Below are 24,567 nucleotides of genomic sequence, written 5' to 3' on the forward strand. Positions count from 1 at the left end.
ATGAATTCTGAGTTCTAGACAATCCACTCACCCTCTCGGGAAGGCACATTGAAGGTCAGCCTAAAATCGTAGTCTGGTCAGAGGTTTATTCTCCTATCATACCCCATTTGTCCAACAGCACTTCCTGAAATGGATTTCAGGGAATCTCAAAAGCAAGGCAAATCTCAGGAAGGGGAATTTTAGAATCAAATGCTTAAGACTTCAGGCCTTGATAAGATGATCGGAGTCTTCACATGCTCCTGAATATTTAGTGACATGGCCAAATAGGCTAAACAATTTCTATATAAACAGTATAGAGATTCTTCAGTCATTTCTAATGGCAGAGGATTAGAGATAAATGCTTAATTACTCCTTTTTCAGTCCTAGAATCCTAAGAGAAGGAAGAAATCCCCAGAATTTAACACATTCTGCATTCTCTGAATGATTTGTAGTATCATGACCCAGTTAAAGTGCCATGGTCTTTACCAGTAAGTCCTGTGTCTGGTTAACATGTGTAACCAATAATCCATTGTCCGAATTTTGACCAAGTCCATTCATATTCTTCTGCTTTAGTGGCTTCTTTGAATCTCTGCCAGTGTTTCTCCTAATGCTATAAAACATAAAGTAATTTGATCAATGCCTCAGCACTGGGAATAGAGGTTTGATACCCCCAGTGCCTCCTCTCTTTGCTCTAGTCCCTACAAGGATTCTAGAAACATTTTTCTGTGCAGTAACTGAGAAGGGTTCCTGCAGAGTCCTGATAAAATGTGGACTCCAGTTCCATGAGATATTTTATTATTTAGATAACTAAAGTCCTCAGGTGGCTATAAGAAGATTCAATGACCATTTACCCATTCTCACCCTCAGCTTGCATGAGCAAAATGCTGCTGCTGTTTTCATTTGCAAAATCAGAGAACTAGGCCAGGCGCAGTGGCTCACGCCTGTAATCCCAACACTTTGGGAGGCTGAGATGGGTGGATCAAGAGGTCAGGGGATCGAGACCATCCTGGCTAACATGGTGAAACCCTGTCTCTACTAAAAATACAAAAAAATCAGCTGGGCATGGTGGCGGGCACCTGTAGTCCCAGCTACTCGGGAGGCTGAGGCAGGGAAATGGCGTGAACCCGGAGGGCAGAGCTTGCAGTGAGCCGAGATCGCACCACTGCACTCCAGCCTGGGCGACAGAGCGAGACTCTGCCTTAAAAAAAAAAAATCAGAGAACTATGCTTACCAATGGTTTTACAGAAACATTATTTTCTTGACCATGGAAGACATGACAAGTTTGTGTAGCCATTGCAAAACACCCAATGCTTATTTTCCTAAAGAAGAAAAGAATACCAGAAAACAGGATAAATGTGGCATACAGACAATAGTTTTTGGGGGTATCTATATTCAGCACAACGCTTCTTTTTCTACACTTTTAATTTTTTTTTTGAGATACAGTCTCACTCAGTTGCCCAGGCTGGAGTACAGTGGCCCAATCATGGCTCACTGTAGCCTTGACCTCCCAGCCTCAAGCAATCCTCCCACCTCAGCCTCCCAAGTAGCTGGGACTACAGGCACAAGCCACTATGCCCAGCTAATTTTTTCTGTTTACTGGAGAGACGGGGTCTGACTATGTTGCTTCGGATGGTCTCGAACTCTTGGGCTCAAGTGATCCTCCCACCTAGGCTGGGATTAGAGGTGTGAGTCACCATGCCCGGCCATTTTTTAAATTTTATAGACAAGGTCTTGCTCTGTCACCAAGGCTGAAGTAATGTGGTGCTAACATAACTTATGGCAGCCTCGAACTCCTGGCCTCAAGAGATCCTCCTCAGCCTCCCTAAGTCATGGGATTATAAGAGTGACACTGTGCTCAGCCAACTCTTCTTTAATCAATTCATTCAGTAAATACTTATTGAATACCTACCAGGTATCAGGCATTGTGCTTGATCCTGAGGATACAATGGTGAACAAGATAAAGCTTTCTCAACTTCAACACTTTGACTCTTGGACCGGATCATTATTTGCTGTGGGGGCTGTCCTATGCATTGTAGGATGTTTAGCAGCATCCTGGCCTCTACCGGATCATTATTTGCTGTGGGGGCTGTCCTATGCATTGTAGGATGTTTAGATATCAGTAGGATGTTAGATATCAGTAGCATCCCTCCTCACTTTTTCCCAATGTGACAATCAGAAATATCTCTAGACATTGCTTAATGTCTCATGGACAGCAAAATTGTCCCTAGTTGTGAACCACTAAGATAGACATTGTTCTTGTCCTCCCAGCACTTATGTTCTAGAGGGGGAGACTGATATTAAAAAACTAAATAAAATAATTACAAATTGTGGAAAGTGCTGAAGGAACTAAAAGGATAATAGAAAGTAATCAAGGGGCCAGGCATGGTAGCTCAAACCTATAATCTCAGCACTTTGGGAGGCAGGCTGAGGCAGGAGGTCACTTGAGGCCAGGAGTTCAAGACCAGCCTTGGCAACCCAGCGAGACCCCATCTCTATAAACATAATAAAGATAAATTAGCCAGGTGTGGTGGTATGTGCCTGTAGTCCCATCTACTTGGGTGGCTGAGGCAGGAGGATCGCTTGAGCCCAGGAGTTCAAGGCTGCAGTGAGCTATGATCATGCCACTGCACTCGATCCTGGGCGATAGAGGGAGATTCTGTCTCTAAAAAATAAACAAAAATCCACACCCAAATCCAATGTTATACCCCCTTTTCTCCCTCCTGCTTAAAACTGGTCAAAGCCTTCTCTATTTCTAGGATGAAGACTGAGATCCTTCAGATGGCATCTGAGGACTCTCAAGGTCTGGCTGCTCCTGCCTACCCCTCTAGATTTCCCACTTCATCACTGCTCTCCTCTGTGTTCCACAAGGGCCTCCCTTTCCAGTTCCTGGAATTCTCTATAGTTCCTTTAACCACAGGGACTTTTCATGTGCTGCTGTCTTTGCTCTGGAACATTTTTCTTCTCCCCTACCCTAATCATCTTGACATTTCAGCTCGAATATCACTTCCTCCAGGAAATCTCCAGCATCCCATTCTATTTCAGTTTCCTTTGTTTTATACAGACTTTCATAGAACTATGCTCTTTTAGGGCAGGTATCTTAATTTGGAATGATACATTCATTAGAGGGATTTTTTAAAATTTGTGTGTCTCTCCCCTTACACTGTAAGTTACGTAAGAGCAGGAACTGGCAGACACTCGATAAATATTTTGAGAAGGGAAGGTGAAGGGGCAGGAGGTTGAAAGACTCCCTTGGTGTTTTTTTTTTTTTCTTTTTTGAGACGGAGTCTTGCTCTTGTCACCCAGGCTGGAGCGCAGTGGCGTGATCTCGGCTCACTGCAATCTCCACCTCCCAGGTTCAAGTGATTCTCCTGCATTAGCTTCCCACATAGCTGGGATTAAGAGGCGCCCACCACCATGCCCAGCTAATTTTTGCATTTTTAGTAGAGACGGGGTTTCACCATGTTGGCCAGGCCGGTCTCAAACTCTTGACCTCAGGTGATTCACCTGCCTTGGCCTCCCAAAGTGCTGGGATTACAGGCGTGAGCCACCACGCTCAACCTGCCTTGGTTCTTGAATTTCTAATTATATATCCCAGGCACGTGTGAGAACTTTCTGCTCTTGGGTTCCATGAGATACCCTGTTTCTTAGAATTCTCTACCTTTTTTTTTGCTTCAACTAGCTCCTTTAGCTTTCTGTTATTTGCAACCAACAAAATACCAGCTAAGACACAGCAAGTGAGAGACTCTGAATAAAGTTGCAGCTTAAACATTAGAGTGTGTGTTCTTGTGAAATCATTAAATTAAACAGCCGAATAATGGTTTGGCAACTTGCTTTTCTCTTTCAAGTCTTTAATCTTTTATTCAGAGGATGCTTTGTTTTCTGGGAAGCACCAGGATAATGTGGCAATGCTTTAAAGAAAAAAAAACTGGCTTTACTTCAGCAAGCTTTCCTGGGAGACTCTAATGGCAGAGATTGTTGAAATAGAAATGCCTCATGAACACTGGCCACCCTGTAGTGTCTCACTTCCCTCTTTCTAGCCAGTGATTAACAGCTCTTAATGAATTCAGAGGACTGCATGACTAGATTCTGGGGTGACTGGTGCAGGCTGATGGAGAAGGGGTTGAACTGCTTAAAAATAACAAGACAAAATAGTGTTCCAGAAAGAGCATGGGGCCGGGTGCAATGGCTCATGCCTGCAATCCCAGCACATTGGGAGGCTGAGGCAGGGAGACTGCTTGAGCCCAGGAGTTTGAGAGTAGCCTGGCCAACAAAACGAGACCCCATCCCTACATAAAAAAAATAATAATACAAAAATTAGCTGGGCATGGCAGTGCCCACCTGTAGTCCCAGCTACTAGGGAGGATGGGGTGGGCAGGTCACTTGAGCCCAGGAGTTTGAGGCTGCTGTGAGCTGTGATCGCATCGCTGCACTCCAGCCTGGGTGTTAGAGTGAGACTCTGTCTCAAACAAACAAACAAAAAAGCGCTGAACCTTTGGTTTCTTCATCTTTAGAATGGAATGGGGATAACGGTAACTGTTCGATGCTGTTATCAACGCTTCAATGCTGTTTTCAAGAGGACCAAGTGAAATTGAGAAAGTAGAAGTGCTTGGGGAAATACGAAGTACTATACAAATGTAGAAGACCATAAAATACGGGCTGCATCTTCAAGCACTTCAGCATATGACACGAAAACAATCATGTGTTTCATGAACATTTACAGAGCGTTCACTGCATGCCAGAGAGAACGGGTGCTGGGGAGATAGACATGAACAGGACGCCTTTCCCTCAGGCCTTTGCTCAAATGAAACATTAGAGAGGTCTTCTGTGAGTACCTTAACTCAAACAGCACCTCCTCCACCCGGCTTTGTCTTTCCCCACAGCATGTTTCACTATATATATTCACTTATTTACTTAAAAGTAAATATATTCTATATATTTGCTTATCTACTTGTTTTATATTTTCTATATATTTAGTTATTTACTGTCTGAACCCCCACACGCCCCTCCCACATAAACATACTAGAAGTAGATCCATTTGGGCCGGGACTTAGTAATGTTCACTGCTAGGACATTTTTGCATAAAACAGAGTTTAGAACATAGTAGCTGCTCAAAAAATATTTGTTGAATAAATGCACTCAGAGCAGGTCCGAGTTTAGGCAAAGGTGAGCTGAATTACCCTGGGGGGTGATTGCAGGAGAGGAAAAGAACAACCAGGCCATGGCAGATGGCATTTTGGTCCAAGGGAGAGAGGGAACCTTGATTATTGGGTGAAGATAATAATAATAATAATAGGAGTCTTTCCTGAATCCCATTTGCTGTCTCCAGGGAGGAAACCACTCCTCCTGTGGAAGTCCTCCTGTCGCTGCCCCTTCACTTTGTCATATGGAGTTGTCATGGCCTGTCTCCTAGACCGGCTCCATGACTTCCTTGTCTACTGGCACCCGAGCATTTAGCCCAACGCTCGGCATGTAGGGAGTGGACACTTCACACCCCGGGCTCCCTCGATCTTCTCACTCAGTCCAGAGCTTAGTATCTGGCCTCCCCCACCGGCTCTCACCACCCCTGTCAACCCTTGTGATGCTCACCCTCACCTGTATATCTTCATTTATTTCTCCATCTTTGGGAGAAGGGCTCCTGGCACTCCAGGGCCTTGCTTCTCCAAGCTCCTCCAAGCAACTCAGCAGCGAAGCTTGCCCTGTGGGAATGTGTTAGCTGGTCTCCAAGGTAACAGACTGCACCACTGCAGCTTGGGGCAGGGAAAGGGAAAACCTTCCTCACCCCAGGGAAGAAGTCACCGGCTGTGTTGTTGATAACCACTTCTCCCAGGTCACTCTGCTTTTCTCCACCTCACAAAAACCTGGAAGCAGGATTTAGACCTCTTTTCTAATTTCAGAACCTCTCAGTCAGCACAGAACTATGGTTTAGGCCAGTAGAGCCCTGGTGCCTGTGGCCTTCCTGTGGTAGGAACAGAGGAGAGGTTCCAGAGAACTCTGCCACGTGTGTCAAAGGGGGTAACTTTCTCTTCCTTCTCAGATTCCCTTGGGTTCCCTGAACACAATCCCTGGGAGAGGTCAGACAGTCCTCTATCCCTACCAGGTTCAGCCCCACCTAAACCTGGCTAATACAGCCAAGCTCAGTGACCTCTTCGCATCAGAAGAGATCATCTGCCACAGTGGTTCCTAAGCCTGGGTGCCCATGAGAATCACCTGGATTGTTTGCTAAGAAAACATTCCCATTCAGGAGATTGATTCAGAACTGTGAAAAGGTGTGGGAATGTGACTTTTTAACAATGGCCCCAGGTGATTATGATGTAACTAGTCCTTGGCCCATAGCTGGGAACCTCTCTAAACTCTTCTTTCATAGTGGTCAAGAGAGACAAAGTGATGTCACCAAAGTCAACCAACTTGTAAGTCGCTAAAGGATCTGTACTTAGTTTTTCATATCCAGGTCATTTCTCAAATCAGTTTTCACTTTCTGAGAGTTTTATAAGTTTTATAAACTTTTATCAGTTAGAACATGAGGTTGGGTGGTGGCTCATGTCTGTAATCCCAGGACTTCGGGAGGCTGAGGTGGGAGGATTGCTTGAGGCCAGGAATTTGAGATCAACTTGGGCAACACAGTGAGACTCTCTCTACAAAAATAAAACAAAATAAAAATTAGTCAGGTACAGTGGCTTGTGCCTGTAGTCCCAGCTACTTAGAAGGCTGAGGTGAGAGGATCGCTTGAGCCCAAGAGTTCAAGGCTACAGCGAGCTATGATCGCACCACTGCACTCCAGCCTGGACTACAGAGCAAGACCCTGTCTCAAAAATAAAGAACATATGCCACTTGTGGTAGTCATCATATGGTAGGAAACACCCTTCAGATGTTGACCTCAGCAGCCATGCCTATAGGCCAGGTCAGAAACAACCAACGTGCTCAAAATAGAAACTGCTTATCAACCACTGGTCACTGGGGTTGAGAGCACCATGTATAAGACCACGGCATTTGTTATGTGGCCAGCACCAATAAGGCAGAAAATGAGGAAGATCAGAAAGAGGTAAGGAGGTCATAAGGGGCTGTGAGCAACCAATGGCTACTCAGTGAACAAGAGATGAGGGTCTTTGTGCCCATTTTGATGGAAATTTTGGGTGGAAGGGGCTGGCTAATTTTGACACCATTTTTTTTTTTAGGCATGGGAGCCCCAAGCAGGTCGTCTACCACCCTCACACCTTTCTTTGCTTCCTGGATACATGGGTTTTCAACACTGTGCATAGAAGTAAAGTCCAGTACTGGAAACTCTTTGTTCCTGCTTTCTTCTACTTGAGCCTACACAACACACATTCTGAATAGATCTCTGCCAGGTGGATAAAGCAGAGTAAGGCTTTCAGGCTGTATGACTCATCAAGAGGAAAGCTGTGTGGGTACCATCTTTCTTGGCTCCCTTCAGGATGCAGATCATGATGGCACCCATGGAAAGCATCAGAGCACAACAGACATTTCTCGTACCTCAGGCTCTTGGAAATGGATCAGGGTCAACTCATCTCTGGTCTTTTATTTAGGAGCTCTAGAGTGGTCCCATCCAGGAGTATGGTGGGATATATATTTCAGATATTAATTTGTTTCGTTTTCTTTCTTTCCCCCATTTCAAACCAGGAGCAGGTGCTTTGGGTTGTGTTGAGAAGCAGTAGCCTGAAGTAACTGTTTTTTCTGTCTTTTGTAAAAGCCTAAGCTAACGAAAAGATTAAAGTGACATGCCAAAGCAGGGGAGGTGAGGAATGTGTTTAATGTCATGAGGAAAGTGGGAGTGTAAAGCTTATTTCAGTTAAAAGAGACAGACACCCAACTCAAACTGGTTTAAGGAAAAAAAGGAATTTATTTGCTTAAATAACACAAGAATCCAGGGATAGTTCTGGCTTCAGAGATGACTTGATCCAAAAGCTAAAGTGATGTTAACAAAACTGTTTTCCTTTCTCAGCTTCCTTTCTTCTAGGATGGCTTGATCGGGAGGCTCTTCAGGTGTGGCTGCCATCAGTACCAAACTTTTCCTTACAACTTAGCAACTCTAAGAGAAGAACACCTCTGTCTAGGAGTTCCAGCAAAGTCCCAGGCTAGTCACATGCCATGTTAATTTCTGAATCTGTCACGATGACTCCGGCCAAGTCTGGCTTCTGTGTCAAGCTCTGAAGCCAGAACGTGAAATCAGCCCCATGAAACCATATGGCCTGAAGGTAGGAAAGGAGCAATTTTCCAAAAAGAAAGAGCCTTTTTTTGAAACCAAAGAGACCACGGTATTAGGCAAACATGCCTCTCAGGAAAGCCAAAGGGGAGATGATATTCTCCCAGACAGATTTAAAAAAAAAATCAGAGATCTAAAAATCAGAGGGAGTAGAAACTTGTTCCGTGTTTGGTGGCAATACTTTTGTAAGATGGCAATATCTAAGAGAAAGTGGGTCCTTGGTGCATTCAGGGAAGAGTCCACAGACACAGGAGTTCCTAGCTCAGCAAAGTTTATCATTCCCCAAGTGTGAGATGAACACAGTAAAACTACTGCCTCATTTAGCCTGGGACAACTGATGTCTCAGCAGTAACATGTAGACAGATGATCAACTAGTGGGTGGCAGCGGGGAGGGTGGGGTGACGGGCTTCCAAATGTTTGAACCATGAACCTCTGCACAACTTAGAGTACTCCAATAACCAATAAATTCCTACCAGTTCAGTAGAAGGGATCCAGTTGAGTTTTAAGTGCTTTGGGAGTAGGGGTGAGGAGCAGCTGGTTTGGGAAAATTTCCCTGGGTGCTGGAATCCTGAAAGGGCCCCAATAAAATCAATGCCCTCATCTAGTTTCATCCATCAATGAAGCTGGCACTATAAAATACCAATGGGCTGGGGCATGGTGGCTCATGCCTGTAATCCCAGCACCTTTGGAGGTCGAGGCTGGAGGACTGCTTGAGGCCAGGAGTTCAGGACCAGTCTGGGCAACAAAGTGAGACCCCGTCTCTACAAAAAATTTTAAAATTAGCCAGAAATGGTGGTGCGTGCCTGTGGTCCCAGCTACTTGGGAAGCTGAGGTGGGAAGATGGTGGCCCAGGAGATCGAGGCTGCAGTGAGCAGCCAAAAACCAAACCAAACCCAAAAACCGGTGAACAATGATTACAAAGAGAAAGCTCAACAATGAGAGGGGAATGATGGAAGATTTGACACAAACAACTTAATAAGTGGGAGGTTTTTCTTACTTTTTTTTTTTCTCTCAACAAAGTGGAAAGCGTTTCTAAATAGGGACCACCTTTTATGGTTGTTTGCATTCCACATCCAGAAGAAGCAAACCATAGATTTAGCTGCTCATGTTTGAGCCAAGGAATCATGCAAGCGGGACAAGTTATTTTTATTCCCTTTAGATCAGCCACACTGGCAATGCAGGACAGCAGGAGTCCTAGATCTGAAGTCAGGGAGCCTGGCTGTGAAACCCAGATTCACCAGTTGCTAGTTACAGAACCTGGAGTAAGGCATTCAGCCTTTTGATCCTTGGTTTCGTAGTCTATAAACCACCACCCTGTACTTCACAGGTAGAGGATTAAGATGACATATGGGAAAGCACGTAACACATGAATTTACTGTTAGTTTCCTTCTCCAAACATAGAGAATGCCACTATTATTTAACCAGAGTGCTTTTGAAAATAGGAATTCCTTTAATAGTTGATATGCTTCAGTTAGAATGTCAGGTTATTATGACATTTGAGAAGTTTTTGTTATCCAAGGCCTAAGTTCACAGCAGCATTATCTGCGATAACAAAAATCTGGAAGCAACCTCATGTACATCAAAATGGGAAGACACATATTTGATATATATCAAATGGAATACTATGCATTTAAAATGAGGAAGCTCTATATTTACTGACACAGAAAAATCTACATCACAAATTAAGTCAAAAAAGAAAGCCACTGGGCATGCATGGTGGCTCCCAGCACTTTGGGAGGCCAAGGCAGGAGGAGACTGGGAGATGACCCTGGTCAACATACTGAGACCCCCATCTCTACAAATAAATTTTTTTTTTTTTTTAAATTAGCAGGCCGTGGTGGCATGCACCTGTAGTCCCAGCTACTTGGGAGGCTGAGGTGGGTGAATCGCTTGAGCCCAGGAATTTGAGGCTGCAGTGAGCTAGGATTGTGCCATTGCACTTACTCCAGTCTGGGTGACAGAGCAAGACCCTGTCTCACAAAAAAAAAAAAAAAAAAAAAGCAGTGGCAGGTGTAGATAATATCTTGCTTTTGTTAAACTGATCAGTAAAATGTCTGTTAAAATACCCAATAAACTGTTAACAATGGTTATCTCTGGAAGGTGGATTGTGGAGGAGGGAACTTTTTGTTTCCTATATTATTTTTGTGTTTTTTTAAAAAAATCTACAGATACATGTTATTGTAAAAAGAAAATTTGTGTCCCGGTTCAGGTCATAATTTCTTTCTCCACAATAGCACTTAAGGCAGGAAAAAGTTACTGATAACCCTGAAGGCAGAAATTAGGTAAAGTATTGGAGTGGTGCATGTAAGGGTGGGACTGCACCAAATAAGTTCATTTTGCTGCTTACTACCTTAGTAAAACATTTAGAAGATGAGGTAGTCAAAAGCCTTCTTAGATACGTGAGTTTTTAAAGAGCAATTTATTATGGAAAATGGAAAGGATTTTGGTTCTTCAACTTCTTTGCATTTGTCATAGAAAACAACGGAATGGAAAAGAATGAGTTTTCATATTTTTTATTTAAGAAAATACTTGAATTGCCTTAGACAATATTAAATATTTAAACAACTTGAGAAAGAGTGCCAGAGGTCAGAACATAGTATTTACTTCACTGACTTGCCCTGACAGATAATGAATGAGGATTGATTTAATAGTGACCAAATACACTGGCCATATTTACTAAAGTGCTGTAAAATGGCCAATTGAGGACAACTGCATCTAAAATGAGATCAAATCCTCGAGTCCATTCCTTTTAGCAGAAATGATTAAAACCATCTTGGCAGGACCAAGTCTTTGCAAAACATATCAAATGGATGGATGGCTTCAAGACAGCAGAGAACCCACAAGCTTGAAGAGGCCTCCAGAGAGTTCACTCAGGATAAACAGGGTGCTGGCATCGTCCTGGTCCTCTCTGTATAGTATCAGTGTTACAGCCCTGTGAGTTCAGTAGTAAAGGATCTGGAGTCCATAGGGAAATTCTAAGGAGGTCAATGGAACTGATATATTATATAGCCAAATACTTATTAATAAAGTAACCATCCTTATAAAGGCTGATTTAGGCAAGCCTCTGCCTTCAGGAGGAAGTTCACTGAAACAAACCTGGCAGATTGATGACTCTGTCTTTCAAATCTCCAGGAAATATGGTTTCATAATTTTTCTTTATCATCTAGCCCCAACTTTAATTTTCATAATTCAGTGTGTAAAACACTGTGCCAGGTTTCTAGGGAGAACACAATGAGGAAGCCATATTCTTTGCATTCAAGAGTTTATATAGTTATACAAAAGCACTTACTAATGACAACATCATCAACTAACATTTGAATGCTTACTATGTGCTTGGAACTTTATCTCCTTTAAACCAACAATAGCCCCATTAAGTGGGTAATATTATCAGTCCCATTCTACAGATGAAAAAACCAAGGCTCACGTAAGTTACGTGATTTACTAAGGGTCACACAATTGGAATGGTGGAACTGAGATTTAATCCAGGCAGTCTATGCCTGTTTAGCAAGTTCTGTTACAGAAGCATAAGCAAAAGAGACACAAAGCACAAAAGATTAGATATATTTCAAATATGGGAGGACTTTAAAACTGAGAGGAGGTGGTACAGACACAATCGGGGCAGGGAGCAGGTTGTAGTGAATGTAGAATGGAGAACAGGCTGGTTGTCAGTAAGAAGTGACGAGAGAGAGAGGTGGGAAATGACTGAACAGAGAGCTTGAAGCCAGATCATGAAAGCTTGTCAAAGCTATGCTAAAAGAGTTTGGATTTCATTCTGTAGACAATGGGAATGACAGAAATGTGAACATGGAAATAATACACTTTCTTTTGTGTTACGAGTATCTTGGCAGAATTGACTTGGATGGATTAGAGTGAACGGAGACCAATTGAAGGAAGACTGGTTCAATGGCTAGAGAATATGATTGTTGGTCTTAAGTCCAAGGCCCACATGTCAAAGACATTCTTTCCTATGTCGAGTGCTCTGCTGATATCTAGTTGAGTGACTTTGGAAAAGTCTGAGGCCTCGATTTCCTCACCTGGAAAGTGAAAACACTGGACATGCTCTTTGACATTTCATCCAGCGCTGAAATTTTATAGTCTTGTGAAAAATCTCTTCTTGAAGTGTTATCTTGGGTGGTCTTAGATTGTGTGTGACTGGAACTGGGGCTGATTTGTAAAACCCTTGAATGTGCTTGAAAATACCAACCCACAGTGTTTTCTTCTCCTGGGAAAAGAACCAAAACTCTTAAAAAATATACATTGTGCTTTCTATCTTTAATACCATTTATAAATAACTACCTTTATTTTTGTTGCTGGGTAACTGTGACCCAGAAGAGTTGACTTTGCATAAAAGGAACCCAGAGTCCCCTAGTCTTGGTGTTTTTCCTATAATCTTCTCATAGTGGCTAGAATAGAGATGATAGAAGAATAAGTCAAAATAAAGTATTTTTGAACCCATGTTGTTTTTAAAGCCACTGTGTTACCTTTTCCTAAGGTATTACCCAATAGAAAAAGTGTCCCCTCCACCATAGCAGCTCAGCATAAATCTACCATTACAATTTCCAATTGACCTATTCGTTAATGTTTATAGAAAATAACCCTACAAAAACCTCTAATCTGTGTTACAAATCAAGAGAAGATTTAGATGGTGTGAAGATAGGGTAGGGTGACCAACTCATCCTAGTTTGTCTGGAACTTTCCCAGACATAGCACTTCAAGTCTCACCTCCAAGGGAACCCCTTAATCTTAGAACCCAAGAACATCTAAATCTTACCATGTCTTAATCCTCCAATTCCCCAGGAGGCCAATTCCTCAAAAGGCCACACAAGGAAGAATCAGCAGCAAACTGTAAATATTTTATTATTCGGTTGGGCTAATCTTGACACCCCCAGAGAGAGCTATAGTTAAGCTGTGACAGGGCGCAAAGGCCTCTGTATTTGCTCCTCCAGCCCATACTTTAAGATTTTAAAAGCCAAGATCTTTTGGCCTGGAGTAAAGTAGAAACAGAAGACTGAAGCAAAGATGGACTTGGGTCTATGTGCAAGGAAGAAAGAAGAGAAAGATAGTTGGCTTGAGGGCTTTGGCTTGGTTTCTCTCTCCTAGCTCATGGAAGCATGATGCAGAAGGGAAAGCCGCATGTATGTGGTCTTTTATTGCTGAGTGACTCTTATGGGTAATCATGTCCTAATCCATGTCCTGGAATATTAATGGCATCCCTTCTCTAGCGGTGAGCAAAGAGTGGGAGTGGAAGAAGATGGGGAAGGACCGCCCTCATCCCCCAATGCCGACAACAAAAAACCAACCCAAGAGGCATGGAAGTGGCACTTGTGAATATGTGAAGCCTCTATAAGAAATCAATGTTTTAAATGAAGCTTATTTCAAAGTAATAGAAGCCTTTTTAGTTTCTTTAGTAGACAATTTATTTTGATAAACTTGCTCAATAACAAAAATACAAGTGAGGAAAATTATGTTCATTTTATACAGTTGTATTAACAATTTGTTTTGAAACTATTAATTGAAAAATGTTATAACCAATTAGAAAACAATTCTTAATAAAGTTTGGGATAATATACAGACCTTGATCACAAACTTCAAAATCTCTTGAGGTGTTACAACTAAAAGTCCTGTGTAGGGAATCCTACCTACACAGGCCACTTTTTTCCTTCATGTTTTTATCCTTCAAAAATTTTCTGAAAGACAGCTTACTGTTTTGAATTGTGAATGTAAATTTAATTTTTTAAAGATCAAGTAGGTTGATAAAACAGTTACTATAATCAGAGTAACTTGTGGCTAGTAGTCTTTTAATAAAGACAAAATAAATGCAACATGTTCTTCCCATGAAGCCCATGATGCAAAATAATAGCTAACAGCATATGCAAAGTTAGTTTCCAATACTGTATTTTTCAGGGCCTTTCCTCTAAATCAACAGATTGTTTGTCACCAGGACTATTTATTATTTCACTTAATAGATTAAACAGTGAATTCACAGAACATCAAGTGGGAATATCAAAGCTTTAGGCAAAAGGGTAAAAAAAAATAGTGTTTTGGTCATCTAGAACATTAAAAAGAAAAAAGAGCCATCCTTCAAAAACAAAACAAATGAAACAGAAAATAGGTTTATAAGAGGTGGAAAAGTCAGAAAAATTACATACACACATTAACAACATAGAACATGGATTACCTTTGGAAAGAATCATACTGAAATGTTTGCTTTTAATAAATTGAAGATTTTTCATGTTTACAGATGTTTAGGCATGTTCAATAGGAGCTTCCAAAAATTTCAAACGAATTCAGTCTTGTGCAAATAAAACCTAAAAATAGTTTTCAGCAGATTTTACAGTGATATTCTTAGGTATGAGAAGAATGCACACACTCTAAAAACAATGTAACAGACAAAAGTTTGACAAATGATTGCACCATAAAACAGTGTTTTATATACAGTTTACAAGATATGATTTCCTGCTATAAATTAATACTGTACTATATAGTACTTATTATAGTGACCTTTTTAAAAAGCAACTGCTGACAGTTGTGTATCTTTTCACTTATAGGATTTATAGAAATCTATATGAATGAATCCATTTCAATGTCTGGTCTGCAAGAGTACGAAGACTTGACTTCACATACTACTTGATGGGATGGTTTAATCCTGCATTAGAGTGCTGACTGGCTAGAGGGAGTTTTCCTCCATCAGCCCTGTATGCACTGGACCTCCAAGACAACAATGAAATTAAAGACAATTTAATGGTTTGGGTAATAGATACAAATAAAACCTTAAATTTTGTAATCTTAAATGCAATACCACCATAAGTGAAAGAAGTAAACAGTGGGGAAATTCTTAGCAGCTGAGAAACTTTCTCTCCCCATGCTCATGATCCAGTTAAAAATATTTTCAGAAACTATTTACAATACAATTCATCTTTTGGAAGAGAAAAGCTCTTGGTCATGTCATAAGTTAATTTGAACCATACTTTGCTAACACTTTATCTCAGTGGTATATAACGGTGACAACCAAAGCTTTCCTTCAAAGTGATCCATTTGACTGAGGATCAATCAAATGAGAATAGCAACTGCAATCCCAAATGTCCATAGAACATGTCCAGTGGTATTCTTAGACTTGACTAGACATCATCATACTTGGGGAGAAATAGTCTCCCTCAGGATCTCCCAAAGGTTTCTTTTACTCTGGTAAGGAAAAGTATGACATTCTCCCAGAACACTTAAGAAATGCACCACAGTGGTGGTCCATCTCTCTCCCCAATTCCTGAGTGAGCTCAAACACTGGGGTTTTCTTTCACAATAAAATACTGCTGAATTAACAGTAAGATAGAAGACTGTCAAACAAGCCAGTGTGAAACACATCAAGCACCTCCATTTCATAGTGTGAATATCTGAGGAGGTAGCTCCCATCTTTGAAGTAATCATTCTAGAACTGATAATCTAGCTCTTAAAAAACAGTGCATTCATTTCTGCTTGTGTGAAGCATGGGCCACATGGGACTCTATTGACAAGGAGTCATTTGGGTCATCAGTTCACTATAAATGGCAGGGACATTTGGGTCACCAGTTCACTATAAAGAGGAGAAACTTAGCTCCACTGCCATGAAACACCCTGTCCCACATTTCAAACAGGAGATTATCTATAGTGTTCACCAGGAAAAACAAGCATTGATGCGAAGGCATGGAGATGTGGAGAAGACAAATACTGTATTTTAAAACTGTGAGTTCAAGGGTTAGCTGCAATGCTTCTTTTAGGGAAGAACTTAAAGCTGTGGGTTTGGTACAGCCCTTTAAAGTAAATGTAAAAATATTAGCTTTTAGCAAACAAAGGCATATAACATATAAAGAAAATATTGTATTGCTCAGGTTTTGGTAAAGATGTATTAATAATGCTTACAGATGAAAATAATGAAATTAGTGTTGTAAATAGCCAAAATAGCCAGATATTTACTAGTGAACTTTGTATTTATGTAAAGTGTGCCTGAACATATAAAATGCATTATTAATGTAACAGACTGAGCCAGTAGAAAAAGAATCTCTGTACAATAGACAACAGTTGCCAATAATTTAAATAGTGTCAGATTCCCCAAATTATAAGGTTTGACATGATCTTACCTTCTACTATCATATACAAATAAATTAACCCTACAAATAACTTTTAGCTTAACTTAAAATCGCACCTAGAAAGGTATGGGATTATTTGTACCTATTACAAAAACCTGTTAAAATCAAGGGCTGCTACAAAGAATGAGGTAAACTGAAGACTCTCTCCACTATGCAGCCTTCAGATAAATGGCTTTTTTTTCTATTGGGTTCTAGGTTTGCACACCACAGTGTTTTGCTAGCAAAGCATTCAGAATTCTCTTCCAGAAACTGTTTGCATGTGTGTGTATATAAATTTACACACACATACACACACACACACATATATACACACTGTATACTGCATCAGCAAAATATATATATTATATATATTTATATAAATATAAGGAAGATTTCCCCCACCCACCCACCCAAAACATGTGTCTTAGTGTTTGATTTTTTTTTTTTTGTACACAGAGAGAGGGAATTTCAGAATTTTTACATACATTTTAGCAAACAAGTTTTGATCTATTGGCTTCTTGGTGCAGTAATGCAACGACAATCCATTCTGGTGCCAAAGGCTCATACTATTACAAGGAAGTTGTGAACACTAATTTCTTAGGAGGTGAGGCCAGCCCCACATGTACTTCTCTTGCATCCCTCTGGTCCACCATGATACATAAATACCTGGACTTTTTTTTTTTTCCTCTAATGAATCATTAGACATTAAAAACGGAACAACAGAGTCACAAAGGGCCACATGCTTTTCGGTATAAAGCATTCTCCTTCTCTAGGTTGCTATCACAGTGCAGACCTGACTGCCTGAATATGCTCAGGAGATTTAGTCAATATTGTCTGTATTTGGTTATGGAAAAGGCTCTCCTTTTTTTTTTTTTTTTTAATCCAAAGTGCATAGTGAGAACAAATCAAAGCATTTTTTTTTCCTTCTCAGCATCAGTTTCATCTGAGCATCTTCCCATGAGAGGGCTGCTCAGATGTCTCACCTTTGTCCTCTCCACCCTCCAAAAATAAAAAAAAAATAAAAAATAAAAAATAATAAGAGTCAAGCAATTTAGACATTCATCAGCCTGGTAAACAAACTTTGCCAGCAAATAGAAGTCCTACTATTGTAAAGAAAATTGATAAGACAAAAAGTACATATGATGACCCAACTACTGTGTTGTTGGGTAATTTATAAGGTTGACCTCCGACTTCATTGATGTAAAATCCTATTGGAAATATTAGGGCAGCCATACAGAAAAGGATCACTGTAAAACAAACCAAAACACAACATTAGTAACACGGTTTGGTGATTTCAAAAAACAATGAAAATTTGGCACAAAGGAAGCTTATAAGAAGGGCTGGCCAAACCTGTTAAAACATGGGCCACTTGTTAAAAATTTGTATATATTACAGGTCACATAGTATCCCTGAAGCCTAACAATACAGTAAAAACTAGGTTAGCCTTTTATGTAAGTTTTAGGACAATTCTGAATATCAGGATTAAGACAGTCCTTTTCCAAACCTACCAAATCCTCACAAATACGATTCCTAGCCATTTACAATAGTAATTAAGGGCACTAGCTAGAGTCAGATAGGGGCTCAATTCCAGCTCTATTGCCTACTAGCTGTGTAATCTTAAGCCTCTGGTTCCCTTCTGAAAATGGGGGAAATACTAGAAGGATAAATAAAATAATGTCTAGTCCCTGGCACAGTGCCAGGTAACAGTAAGTGCTGAATGAGTGCTGCATACCATTATCACAATAGTTACTATTCTGACAATTCTCTGTTCTTCTCGGTGTTAGTGAGAAGGAATTGGAGAAAAGGTACATATAAATAAGCATCACTTATCTTACTCTGATTTAAAATCAGCTAGTAGAGGCCGGGCATGGTGGCTCATGTCTGTAATCCCAGCACTTTGGGGGGCCGAGGCGGGCGGATCACCTGAGGTCATGAGTTTGAGATCAGCCTGGCCAACGTGGTGAAACCCCGTCTCTACTAATAATACAAAAATTAGTCAGGCGTAGAGGTGCAAGCCTGTAATCCCAGCCACTCAGGAGGCTGAGGCAGGAGAATCACTTGAACCTGGGTGGCGGAGGTCGCAGTGAGCCGAGATTGTGCCACTGCACTCCAGCCTGGGTGACAGACTGAGACTCTGTCTCAATACAAAAATAAATAAATAAAAATAAAATAAAACCAGCTAGTAGAAAGAACCTCAGATCTCTGGGATTAGTAAAGTGTCACAGTGGTTATCTCTTATCATGGATAATATTCCAAAAAATAAAATCTCTTTCTGGTTTCTCAATACCCAGAGAGGTAGGTTAAAGTCAGGGAGGACAGGTAACCTTCTTTGAGTTTTGCATGTAAACACAAAGGAGTATATTATTTGTTAAAATGTTTTTAAAAGGATATCAGAAAACCCAGTGTCCGGGTAAAAGTGATTCCACAGTCCAGTGTTTCAGCAAATGGCCTGCTCCCCTGTGCTACCAAAGAAATGGTCTTCTTAGTGAACACAAACTATTTACAGATAGGCTAGCTTTTCCAAGAAAATATTTCTGCTTTTGAAAGCATATTGCTCAAATGTTCATTGTCCTTCAACTTTCTCTGGAGGCAGAAATACTTCTTCAGTGTAATGTGAGGACAGATTACTAGTCACTGTACATGAAGAGTTGGACCTTCCATTATTAACTGAATGCGTTTTCACCTGCAGGTGAAAATTATCCCCCAGCAATACTAACAGAGTCCTGGATAAACATTTCAGCTAACACTCGTCTCTACATTTTTTTTTGTGTTAACCAATCAACAAAACTTTCAGAGTTTTAAAAAAGTCAATTAGGAACCCCTTCCAGAAGGAATAACTCCAGCAATACAATGAAAAAAACCATTTGCTTAAGTAATACATCAGCTTAAGAAACAACAGCATTCTTACTTGTACCATTTAGGTAGATTATTTTATATTATACAAACTTACAGGTTATTTCATTTTGGGCAAATGACCACATCAAATAATATTACATAAGCAAACTTGGATTTTTTTGGATACCTATTATAGAACAAATGAAAAATTCAGGCATTACATTTTAAAGCTTTTAGCTTTTTTGTTGCATAGTCAGCAACAAATAACTATTAGTGCTGCCAATGCCCACTTATCAGTGTTGTCTGTCACCAATTTCTAATGGTTCTATGGCTTAATATGGTCTGGTGAGTAAAATGAAACCACAATTTAGGTAACTATACACAATCTAATTAAAAAAACAATGGGGCAAAATTATTGTTGTAAAACAATTTTTTTCTTAATGTTGACTAATCTCAAGAAACAAGTAATTTAGAAAAGTACTTTAGGTATATGCAGATGTTAAATTTGTTCATTGTGTTGACATGCCAACTTTGTTCTATCATTTCCTATTTTCTACTGTAAAAAAGACCTATCCTTTATAATGGAGTAATCATTTTGCAATTATAGAGTTTAACATTTTCAAGAGTTAAATATTTTCCAAATTTGTTAGAAAAGGCTTAAATTTTAAGGGAACAATGAAGTCCTGTTTAACCTTAGTTTTAAATCCAAGGAAGCAGGTTCTCTATACTTCCTGGGAGCGGATTTAATGCAGGTGGATGAGTTTTTCTTTTAAGCTATTGTGAACTATTAAGTTACTTTAGATCTTAAAATATTATTAATGCTGATAATATCAACCTTTGAAGGCTGAGCTTTGGATCCTAAATAAGTTTGTAAAGACATAATTTCATATCCTCCATGGCACAGATTTCTTGGTGGCGAGAGTCAGAAATCAGGTGCACTGGTAGATGAGGAAAGAACAAGGGCCAGACTTGAACAGGACGACTCATCTTGGTTTCTCTTGCCCCCATAGGGAACCCCCATCATGTGGGGGCTCTTCTCTGACACATATTTCCCCACTGTGCACGGCCATCAGAAGATATCACCCTCACATTATTATGAAAACTATAGCTTAACTGGAACAGAAATACACACAATAAAGTACATTTTTCAGGGGCGGAGTGGAAACACTAGGGGGCGCCCAATCCCTCTCAGAACTGCCACCCCAGCCACTCGTTCTGGTACCAAAAACAATGTATTTACGGAAGCTAAAAGCAAGGCAGCCTTTATCCTCACCCTCAAGGTCCTCACGCACCAGGGAGGTTCTCAGAAGCCTTGAGCCATTAGACTCATTAACCTGTTTGACTAGGGAGCCCCAGGAGGTCCTCGGTGGGGCTGTCACGGGATATGGGGGAGCTCTATGCTTGCTTAAATGAAATTAGCTCAAAGATATATTAAGTTTAAAAACCAAGATACAGAACAGTAGAAAAAATTTTACATAAATATGTATGTACGGAACACACACATAATAGATATGTTTCTATGCACTGAATACCTCTAGTAGGAAACCCCAGAAACTGGTAAAAATGGTTGCCTCCAGGAAAGGGGTTAATGGGGATGGCTGGGTGACAGGGCCAAATATGATTTCACATGGTTACCCTTTCACAGATTTTGAATTATGCATCATATGCACACATTATTTCAAAAAGTTAAATTATTTTAAAAATAAAGGAAAAAATACATTGCCTTTGGGAGCAATTACACATACTTAAATATTCTCTGTTTAAGGGGAATGGAAAACAAAGATAATCCTAGTTCTTTCCCTTTATTGGGTCATAAGAATCTATAGCTCATGAGAGCATTTAACATTTCGACTCACACTACCTTGCTAAATCATATTTTAGGTTTTTGGTATTCAAGGCATATGCATTCCCAAATTTCAACTAAATCCAGAAACTAAATCCTTCTTTGATATTATTTTACTCCTTGAAGAGTGATTTCTATCTGGATTAGTGAATCTGTGAGTAAAAGATAAAGAAGCAGATTCTCTTTAAATTTCTTATCAATATCCTTAACTTTAGCTGCACTGTTTCTACGATTGCTTCTGGACCCTCTCTCCAGAAAAGAATTGTCTCAGGAGGTCTGTTTGACAGGGGAAAGGTCACCAACTTGTTTCGCTCTGCTTAACAAGGATGGAGAACCTTTTTTTATATAAAAGGTAACTTGATCTAAATTTAAAAATTAAGGGCAATATAGATAAAAAGAGCCAGAAACATACACATTAAAGAGTATCAATTTCAGAGAATACAGGAAGAAACAGAGGCTCATGAAGGAATATCACTCTCCTGCAGCCTTTTATGATAAACTGAGTTTTAACATTAATAGGGATACATGGGATTATCCCTTATCCCAATTATATGCATCCTAAATGAAAATATCAAGAGAAAGTCAGCTGTTATATTTATTTTTAAAAATGTATGCAAACCTGAGATTATTTTAAGGCACTGAATTAAAAGTCTCATTTGCATAGGTATTGTTCTCCTGTTTCTTTAGAGCAGGATTTCTAAACAGTGGCTCTACTGCTACTTGGAACCAGATAATTCTTTGTTGTGGGGGGCTGTCCTATGTATTTGTAGGATGTTTAGCAGCCTCCCTGCCTCTACCCACCAGCATCCCCCTAGTTGTGACTACCAAAAATGTTTTCAGATATTGTTAAATATCCCCTGGGGTGCAAAATTGCTTTGGAGAGAAAGAAGCACGAAAGCAGAATTGCAGAAATGTCTTTTCTTTGTGCATTTTTGTTTCTTCTGTTTAACTTGAGATAAATCTCTGATGTGTTGTGAAATTAAACCAGTTTTGCAAAGTACAAGGGAATGTGTAATATATAAACTTATACCCTTGGGCAGAGCTTAATGGAGTAAGAAATATTGATAAACAATTATTAAATAACAAAATGTGATTTTTCAATGTTTACAACATACAGCAGAAACTCAAAATCAATATTAAAAAAATTTCCACCTTCATCTAATTTATATTTTTATGTATTTGTTCTATATTTATCTTTATTTTGATAGATGATACCAATAGCTTCAAGAAGAGGAAAAGACTCAGGCTACTGGTAACTCTGAGTCACAAACCTGGAACACTTATGTCACAATCTGAGCAAAAATAAAATTCATTAAAATAGCATTTCATACAAAATGATTAAAGTTGTGGATGTCCTGGTCTTGCAGAAAGAGTTTTGAAGAAATGATGGGACTGTGTAGAGTCTATCTCACGGCCATACACAAGTGGTGCTCTTTGATGATTATGAAATCCTTATTACTGATTCTTGATTATCTTCATAAAAATACCAGTGTGGGTGGGTGCCTTCTAGACAAATTTAGTAAGCACAGGTTACTTACTTCCAGTGAATGCTATCCATCGAGCATATTTTGTAGCTTCTCTTCGCCAGTGGGAAGCCACCAGCAAACCACATGTGATAGTCAATGAAATGATTCCCATGATGATAAAAAACAGTGTGGTGACCCACTCCGGGGGAAGCCGGGGAGGGATGCACGTCCGGTCTCGTCCATGGATTGTTTGACACTGTCGCACGAGGCCCACAGTGAGTGCTCCTGGGGAGATGCAAATGGTGGGAATACTTTAGTGTGTTTGGCCTGTCCAGGGAATATTCCTCACCACCACCCCTTTAGTTCTTAAATCTCATTTATCTCTTTGTAGGTCATTCAAGCACATCCTAAGTCCTACTCTTCAGCATCTGCTGTAGTTCATAACGTAGTAATACTTAGTTTAACATACAAAGTGAACTTAAAAAAACAACAAATGACCTCAGAAAAGTCAAAACAGGCAGTTCACTCAGGCATTCATTAAATAAATACTTTTCTGAGTAATTGTGTCAGTTATTTTCCTAGGCTCCAGGGAAATAACAGCAGACAGGATGAGGTTCCTGCCCTCACTGAGCCTGCATGCTGGCAGAAAGAACTGGTATTTTTTGATTCCTAGATCCAAGACTCATTGTATATGACTTCATTTTGGCTGAAAAGAAAATCACTTTTCAGGAAATTGAAGACAAACCTGAAATATGCCTAATTGTAATATAGAAATAAAATTAAATAATAAATGCCAGAAGCAATATGTTTATGAAAGGTATAAGGTCTAAGAATATTACAATATAAGTAGTTTTCCATTAAACTCAAGAAAATGTTGGAAAAACTAGGAGGGCCCTCTGTCCCAAACTTGGTATATTCACCAATTTTTGTAGAGTTTACAAGTGTTCACACTGCCAAACCGTGGCCGGCATGCTTCACAGAAAATCACAAAGGCAAATTATGAAGGTAATTCTTAAAGTGTCTCTCCCCATTTAAATAAAAGTGATTTTTGTAAAACATCAAGCATTATTTTTCCATAAACATGTTCTCATGTCAAACCCAAGGGACCTCCCTCAATCAAATTTGGGGTGATTTATAAAAACTTAGATTAGAAAGGTGACAGAGTAATTATTTTTTCTTCCCCAATAAGAAGAATGTTTACAATGGTACTTCTCAATAAAAACTACTTGTTTCCCCTTCCAAGAGCAATGGCAAATGGGAAAAGTTACCAAAAATATAGGAATGGAAATTTCTGGAGCTATTAGAAACATAATAGATTTTTGCATTTTGGGGGGATTTTTTTGGTCTACATTCTTTTATTTATAGAGATAGGGTCTATGTTGCCCAGGATGGTCTAGAACTCCTGGCCTCAAGCGATCCTCCCGCCTTGGCCTTCCAGTGTGCTGAGATTACAGGTGTGAGCCACTGTGCCTGGCGAACATTATTTTTTCAATATGAACACAAAAATAAAAAAGACATTGACCTCGAAATCATAGCACTTGCCATGAACAAATGTCCTCTGTGAAGGGAACTGGTGAAATTCCTAGTGGCATTTTGGGAAGCTGCCCTGGTGGGAAGACAGAGCAGGGCTGGACTTGTGTGCGCACCTGCACGTGTGGCTAGGTGGGGCTGCTGGAAGGAGGGTGCTTTTCTGCAACTTGAGTTTGGCCATTGATGTATTTTTAGAAATAAAGCAACTTGTTGAAATACAATGAAACAAGAAATCAGTTCTTCTCTCAAAGTTGAGTTGGAGTCCTCCCCCAAATGCTAACTGTTAAGCAGAGAAGAAAATAAACAAGCTGTACTTTTTCTCCCAAGTCATCTAATAACTAGACCCATCTGGTGATCCCTGCCCAGGGGCAAGCAACATTATAATTATGGGGTTGTCACAGGCAGGAGGAAGGCAGACTGGACAGAAAGTATGCAAATCTTCACAAAAATGCCACACACTATGCCACACACCACCTTCTACTTGGAGCTGATTGACTTCATAGGCCAAAGAGAAGTAAATCAGTAAAAAAAAATTGTCACACTATTTATTGCTAACCTTTTAAGTTTTTCACGGTAATTGCTTGAAACCAGAAGAGA

The 24,567-nt window shown here is 40.0% G+C and overlaps 2 protein-coding genes and 1 long non-coding RNA gene across 6 annotated transcripts in view; 1 reads left to right on the plus strand and 2 right to left on the minus strand.

Moving 5' to 3' along the window:
• Window positions 1–6,256, minus strand: part of VWA3A (von Willebrand factor A domain containing 3A) — a 64,011-nt gene extending 57,755 nt beyond the window's left edge. The window contains exons 1-4 of one of the 4 annotated variants that reach the window (XM_054533638.2): window positions 5,759–6,180; window positions 5,572–5,675; window positions 1,211–1,298; window positions 466–589 (exon numbers count right to left, since the gene is read on the minus strand). In XM_054533638.2, coding sequence (XP_054389613.1) covers window positions 466–537 — 72 coding nt within the window. In that variant the 5' untranslated portion in view covers window positions 538–589; window positions 1,211–1,298; window positions 5,572–5,675; window positions 5,759–6,180. The other 3 variants (XM_054533637.1, XM_054533636.2, XM_054533639.2) reach the window with 3 other exon arrangements.
• On the plus strand, window positions 5,757–15,129 carry LOC129050726 (uncharacterized). Its single transcript, XR_008514441.1, has 3 exons — window positions 5,757–6,386; window positions 7,937–8,189; window positions 14,746–15,129. It is a non-coding gene; the product is annotated as an uncharacterized LOC129050726 (long non-coding RNA).
• MOSMO (modulator of smoothened) overlaps window positions 13,590–24,567 on the minus strand; it is a 76,797-nt gene continuing 65,819 nt past the window's right edge. Inside the window, exons 2-3 of the mRNA XM_002826215.5 lie at window positions 22,513–22,725; window positions 13,590–17,543 (exon numbers count right to left, since the gene is read on the minus strand). Coding sequence (XP_002826261.1) covers window positions 17,359–17,543; window positions 22,513–22,725 — 398 coding nt within the window. The 3' untranslated portion in view covers window positions 13,590–17,358. The remainder of the gene's footprint in view (window positions 17,544–22,512; window positions 22,726–24,567) is intronic.

The sequence above is a fragment of the Pongo abelii genome, chromosome 18 (genome assembly GCF_028885655.2).
Source record: "Pongo abelii isolate AG06213 chromosome 18, NHGRI_mPonAbe1-v2.0_pri, whole genome shotgun sequence".
In the NCBI taxonomy this organism is placed as follows: domain Eukaryota; kingdom Metazoa; phylum Chordata; class Mammalia; order Primates; family Hominidae; genus Pongo; species Pongo abelii.